Source organism: Pyxicephalus adspersus, chromosome 4 (assembly GCF_032062135.1).
Source record: "Pyxicephalus adspersus chromosome 4, UCB_Pads_2.0, whole genome shotgun sequence".
Classification (NCBI taxonomy): domain Eukaryota; kingdom Metazoa; phylum Chordata; class Amphibia; order Anura; family Pyxicephalidae; genus Pyxicephalus; species Pyxicephalus adspersus.
In genome coordinates, this window is record NC_092861.1 from 31053774 (window position 1) to 31061160 (window position 7387).

The window sequence follows — 7387 nt, forward strand, 5'->3', positions numbered from 1 at the left end:
TAGCTAGCATTATAGGAGTACCAGGATAAAGGATTTCAAGTACTCCATCCTAATATGCTTGGAAGCAAAAGAGCAAGTGCCAGGAGCACAATACAGCAAACTAAAGTAAGACATGATATAACATCTTCTCCATTCTTCAAGAGCTTTAATAAATCAGGCTTATTATGTTTTTAATCCTATTATAACAAATCTTAAAAAAAAGAGTTCCAGAACTCTGGACAACAGGAAACAGTCATGTAAATAGTCAATGTAGTAAACAAATTAGATGCATTTAAATGTAAAAGTCATAGGCACATTCTATAAATCATGATGGGATTGAATATAGGATTTATAATGATTTATATAAAGATTTTATTTTTACACAAGTGTACCTAAAGATAAAAGGGTTCCACTAAGAAAGTAAGCAATGACATCCTTTAACTACCATTTCCCAGGAGCATATATTAACATAACATAACCTGTCACAAATCAAGTAAATTCAAAACAAAAGCTTATGATCAAATAATATGAAATCAAAGCTAAACTTACCTTTCGTAAGGCTTCATGCCTTGACTCCTCATTGAGAGCATTCAAATTTACAAAGCAGATCTGCAAAACATAAAACATTTGAGAGATCAGTAAAGCCCCACTGGGTGCATGCACTTATCTTAAGATGTTTCCTTTTAGTGTATGAAATGCACTGTGTGGTTTAAATGTCAGAATCCAAACACCATAAATGAAATAGAAAAGTTTTTTATTGTCACCTACAGGGACCTTTTATGACTTTTGCTTCAAACCATTATTGACTCTGAGAAATGCCATCTGCCCAAGATGCATTGTCTGACCAGTGATCTGTTAATGTTTGTGAGCAGAAAATAGCACACCATTCTTAAGTGCCTCTTAAGGTTTTTTTTTAATTACATGTTTCTATATTTTTTATGATGTCTAAATATTGAATAAAACAAAAAAAATTAAAAAATATTCCACAAAGATCATTTTAATGAAAAAATAATAAAATGGCACACCAGGCAGATATACAAATAGACCATTCAATCTCATTGTATTTTCCTTGAAACATATTTAATGTATTTTTACAACTAGTATAATACATGAATCTGTCTTGATATCAGACTTTGTCATTTCCCTGAACAGCATCACTGCGAAGGGGAGAGCGAAGGCCAGCATTAAGCGTCAATCAGACTTTGCTGCATTTACATGTTCTGACAGGGAACATGCTGACGTGTGAAGAGCAGAGTGAGCAGAGTTGATATCTTATTAGTAAATTTTTGTGTGCCGTTATTGTCTGATCAGCAGCTTGCAGGTATGGATATGACACCGCTGTACTAATTAATTCCAAACAGAAAGTGGTGCAAAGCTGTGCCGTGCCAGGGTTACACATCTTTTGGCAGATACTTGTATATTAAATTATTAGTTACTGGTTCAGCTCAAACAATGTGTTCAACTTTACTATGTAAATCTTTATTTTATTTGTGTAGTTTTGTTTGCCTGGAGTTCTTCCATGATAAATTTGTAAACCACCCACTATTATCAGATTCATTAAATGATAATCCCTATGTATTGGAACAGTTTGAGAGAGATATAGGAAACCTTTGTTACAGTTGTTGCAAAATGTTAGTTATATTTTTTTAATCAATTTCCCAGAGATATAACATAATTTACAGTGAGAATCCTCCTGTCACACTTACCTCTTCCACACTAAAACACAGGTGCCTCTCTTCTGCGCATGCAGGCAATTCTGACTCTGGGTGTGCTTGCTCTTCCAAAATTTAATTAGTTTTGCCCATCTCACCACCCAATCAGGATATAGCCTCATAATTATCCCTGACTCATTAGCTAGCCCAGACACAGCAACCCGTGTTCATGCAATGTGTCTCCACAAGTGCCGAGCCCCCTAGCATGGCTGAGCATTTAATCTACACCTGCTGATTAATTTAGTGCTTCCCTGTCCAACTCCTGTGTTAACTCCTTATTGCCCAGCCTGGTGTTTCCCTGCCTGTTCCCTAGTGCTGTTCCACTTATCCCTGTGTTCCCTGTGTCTGCGGTGGCCCCTGTGTCAACAGTGTGTCTGTTTCCTGGACTTCTTGTTCTTGACCTTTCTTGCTTGCTGTCTGCCTCGACAATTCTCCCGCCAAGTGATTTGGTACTGTGCATCATCCTGCCCTGCAGCGCAACATCCTCACCACTAGAGACTCTCAAGAAGACCTGGTTACGGCTTAGATTTTGGCCCTTCTCAGGGCTCACACTACTTCTGTGCAAGCCTTAGCACCCCCTTGTGGCCCGATCTCTCCAAGCACGACACCTCCTTTCAGAAAAATATAGAGCTTTCAGGTGCATACATCTGGTATTTGGGACAAACAAGAAATGGAGAAACTAAGGTGGAATGCAGTCAAAATAGTAAAAGCTTTTTTTTTGGCCTTAAAAAAAAAAATCTTGGTTTATTTTCAGGTACCACCAGTAGATGGCACTTAGTCCCCACATAGAGTGAATAACAAACGCTCTGTCTGAGAACTTAACAGAATTTGTTACACACTTTACATGAGAACACATTGCCATCTACTGGTGGCCAACAATAATGAACAAGAAGGCTCATATTTATGGACAAAAGCTGGAGGTACCCACTTGTCACAATCACACCTAAAGAATACACTTCAAATCTTTTTATCATTACAAACTTGGTTACCTCTTCAAAAATCCATTTTTGGTATATCTTCAACTCGTGCCCTTAATGTAGCTTAAAAATTTTGGAAAGATCTAGAATGTCTATTATACACTGCTATACGGAATGCTACTAGTTATGCTGTACTGACCATGAAGACCGTAATTCTTGAACTGTAAACCACTTTGCTGTGTATTTAATTTTAATATTAAGCTTTTTGTATAAGGTGTCAACATATTACTCAGAGCTGTACATTAAAAAGAGGGTTGCAAATGACAGACAGACACAAACAATGGCACAATGAGAGGAGAGCCCTGCCCAAAATAGCTACAAAAACTTTGAAAACGGAAATCATTTTGTAAATAAATTTTGTAAATAAGGATGTCTTGATGAGAATAAAAAACGTGAAAGTGGTTCATCCCAGGTGAATGAGAATATGCAAACCTGCACTCTACAGTAACTAACACCCACATCAGTTAACATCTAGGAAATGGAAGAAGGAATTAAATACACAACAAAGAAAAGGCCTCCAGGATTAAAACAAAATAGTACAATATTGCTTACTTTTCAATCTCATGTATGCCAAAATAAGGAAATGTGACCTATTCACATACAGTACCTAAATAATTGCAACTGATAATAATTCATTTAAACATAAGTTTGAGGTATATACTGTTAATACACCAATCTGCCATACCCATTCCTCAGTGGTGGAAAATTATTTAATAACATACATTAAATCTCTAAAGGTAAAGAAATTCTCCTGTCATACAAAGCCCTCGGAATTGTTGAACACTGAAAGCCTGACTGATCATCTCCACCTTCTTCCACGTCTTATAGTTTTCACCGCTGAATAATTATGTTAACGTCTTTGTGTTTTGTGCCAGCATCTAAATGTGCAACAAGCTAGCTGTTTGTTTAAAGTTCAAGATTAAATCCCACGCAGAGTTCCGCAGAACACCGACTAAGGCTCGCAGCTTCATACGCAGTAATTACAGTATTTTAACAAAAATGATGGCCGCATTACATATTCTCACAGCAGAAACTAAGTTGTTAAAAAAATATGAAAAAAATGAAAATTATTTTACTGGTAAAGCTGCGGAGAAAAGATTTCCCAGCTAAAAGTTCCCTTTCAAAAATAAAATCTACACAGAATCAATATTAATTGTTAAGGTAAAAAAAAAAAAATTCTGTGAGGGTTCGATTTTTACCTTTCCTAGGGTGTATGCAAATTTTAACAAATAATGTTCCTTTTTCGCTCCTTCCATATGCAATTGAAAGAGTTTTATTGCAATGTATTAAAGCATACCTAAACTTGGAATTTTCACTTTATATAAAAGGGTGGACAACCTATTTATGTAAAGTAAAAAGTCTGTTTTTTTTGAGCAAGAGCACCGCAAGAGCACCGCCCTGTTAATTCTCGATCGCTTAGGCGATCAAGAATTAATGGGAGCGCAGAGCCTCTCGGGATACCTACATCACTCACCCCAGGAGGCTCTTGGCTGCTCTCTCAATGCTCGGGCAAGCGGGGGAGCTATGGCTTGCATGGACGTGGTGTGAACCCTGAGAAGGGCCAAGGCGCAGAGTCTAAGCAGTAACTAGGTCTTCCCCACAGCCTCTGATGGCGAGGATGTTGTGCCGCTGCTTACTGCCAGGTTGTGGTCCTTGGGCACACCAAGGTGGGCAAAAGGAAACACGGTACCGAATCACAAAGCAGAAGGGTAGTCTAGGAAGGCCAGGTTTGAGGCAGGCAACAAGCAAGAAAGGTCAGGTCACACACCAGGGGTCAATTACCAAGGAGACAGACACAAGTAACACAGGAACCACTGCAGGCACAGGGAACACTGGAGACACTGGAAGCAACAGGAGGCACAGGTGACACAGGAATATCCAAAGGCTGATAGGAACACTGGAACAGCACTGGGAAGTTGGCTGGGAAACAACAGACTGGACAACGAGTGGTTAGCGCAGGCGCTAGACAGAGGAAATACTGATCTAGACAACAGGTGAAGAGGAACTAGCTCAACAGAACTAGGGGCTCGGCACCAGTGGAGACACGTTGCACAAACACTGAGTGCGGTGTCTGAGCTAGCTAAATAGCCAGGGATGATTAAGAAGCTATGTTCTGATTGGCCAGCAGATTGAGTGAAACTGATAAAGCTTGGGATCAGAGGCACGCCCAGAGTCAGAACTGCCTGCATGCGCAAGAGAGAGATGCCTGCGCTTTAGCGAGGAACAGGTAAGTATGACAGTATCGTTTTTCTTCCACTTTACCAAGTGGACTTCTCTTGATACCCTTTGTTCCTCTCATTGGGTTTTTGGAGAACATTCCAGCTGCATCATTTTCTGTCAACCTTACCTTTCTGGACTTACTAACGCTCACTGTCTGGATTCAAGATACTATGCTCAGGGTCCGGAAATGTGCAACATGGAATTTTCATTCCTATACTTGGAGATAATGGATAACCTCTCAGTTTCTAAGCCATACTTTGGCATACAGTGAGAACAAGGTCTGGGGCCTAATTTTTCTCTGGATCAGATTCTTGATATTTTTGCGTATGCTCATTCCCCCTCTCTAGACGAGTTATTTGGAGACAAATTTTAAAAAAACTAACCAATGGTACCAAGTTCCTACAGTGGTACATACTATTTACCCAGGAGTGACAGATCATTGCTGGAGATGTGGGGTTGGATGGGGCTCCCTCTTGTGGAGTTGTCCTAAGATTCAGCTGTTCTGGTGTAGAGTTCATTGTCTTGCCCAGACGTTTACAGACCACCATTTATCTTTTAAACCAGTTTTTTTTTCTCCTTCACCACAATTCCTTTATTAGGAGGAGTTTTTGTGCCTTCTTTTTTGATTCACTTATTAGATGGCAACTAAACTATAGCACAGTGGTTCACCAAGATTAGAACAATTATACGATGGTGGAACTTACATCTGAAAGCCAAGATATGTACGAGACCTTTCGCCACCACTGGATTTATTGGATCGTTTTCTCCTCCTATGTGGAGTATCATTGCATTAGACATGTCTTGATTTGCATTGCTAGATATAACAATTTTTTAGTCTGCACTACTCTGATCTTTCTGTCCTGCTTTTCAGTCTATCTTTCTTCCCTTCTTTCTTTTCTATCCCCTTTTTAACATGATATATAAAATTAAACCCACAGACCCAATTTATTTGTTGTCACTTTTACTGCCAAGCCAGTCCTCACTATTCCTTATGGTATTTGTCTAATACCGACTGTCATTGGAATGCTATTATATATTCTGTGAGTTCTTCAATAAATTCTCGATTTAAAAAACAAAACAAAAAAACACTAAGAGCTGGTTTCGAAATCCCACTGAAACTAAAGTAAAAAACTGACCTCACAGAAACTTGCATGAATTTCATCACATCCATAACTCATAATGCGACTCAGTAGTGTGTATGGTGCCCCATGCCTGTATGCACTCCTGATAATGTCTGCCATGATAAGACGGTGCCCTGGGGTATCTTCTCTGAAACCTGCAGGGAGGATTGATGAATGACATTGGGAAACCTCTGTACACGCTATAATTTTGCTTGAGATAATCATAACTGTTCCTCTCTGGTGAAGTCATCTGGCCTTTAAGTAGCTTTATACAGCTATCATCCATGTGTGTTTCATTTGGAAGAGTTCCCCTTTTTTCCAGTTGGGGTGAAAAGTCCTCTGCACTTTCTGTTCCACTGGCAATAATCAATAAGGAAAAATGGCAAGGGTGAATCTTTCTAGCACAGACACAAATGGCAATAAAAATTGACGGGTATTTGAATTCTTTCCAGACTGCCTGAAACTAAAAACATTTTTTTTCTTGCATAAACCTAAAATTACATTTTTTTCTTTTGGAATATTATAGGCTTGGCTGTTCATATTTTGTGTAGGATCTGACATCTAGCAATTGGAAAGGAACCTAACACACTGCTGCTCAGCCAGGTTTGTGCGCAGCAATAGGAGAGTGTCTGGGGAGCTGTGGACCTTTGTAATACAATAACATGAGCTTTTACTCGCAGTATAACAACATAAAAGATGGATTGCTGATGAGATTACCTAAAGAGCTTTATGTATAATACTTGTGACATACTTTTATTGTGTTTAATAAAGGAGCATGAATAAAGGAGCCAGAACATCAGGTACCCAAGGTGCTTGAATTTGCATATTGAACAATAACAACCTTTGTTCTCTTTTGCCTGGGTATTTGTACATTTTATTTATCCCATCACAACACTTTACATGACTTTATTCTGCAAGAGTAATCACTAATGGTAGTCTGCATACTTCCCTCAGTTCAGGTTTCCTTCAAACGGCAGGCAGCCCATGGAACTAAATTTCTGGAAGATGTGCCCACAAACAGGCAGACAAATGGCCATGTCTTGTGCACTGTTTCTGTGTGGTATTGGCAGGGCTTTGCTTCCTCATGTCAGTGTCTCCAGCATGGAGAACAGTGAACAGCTCAGCAGTGATATCACCAAATCTCCCTAGATGAGCAATGTCCTAGGTTTCATACTGCAGCTACCCAGCTTTGAATCTGTAGGCATTACAATGCCAAGGACCCCTCACACACAAGAAAACAACACCACTTAATTCAGTGGGAATTCAAGATAAAGGGTACATTTTCAGGGCCATGCTTAGACACAACTAGTGCTTGCAAATATCACATGGCACATATTTACTTTTTAAATACAGAACTGTAAAGTGAATATAAATTCCA

At 39.1% G+C, this 7387-nt stretch overlaps 1 protein-coding gene across 1 annotated transcript in view; it reads right to left on the reverse strand.

Moving 5' to 3' along the window:
• SPHKAP (SPHK1 interactor, AKAP domain containing) overlaps positions 1–5436 on the reverse strand; it is a 34014-nt gene extending 28578 nt beyond the window's left edge. The window contains exons 1-2 of the mRNA XM_072410105.1: positions 5311–5436; positions 529–588 (exon numbers count right to left, since the gene is read on the reverse strand). Coding sequence (XP_072266206.1) covers positions 529–588; positions 5311–5436 — 186 coding nt within the window. The remainder of the gene's footprint in view (positions 1–528; positions 589–5310) is intronic.
• Positions 5437–7387: the final 1951 nt, after the last annotated feature.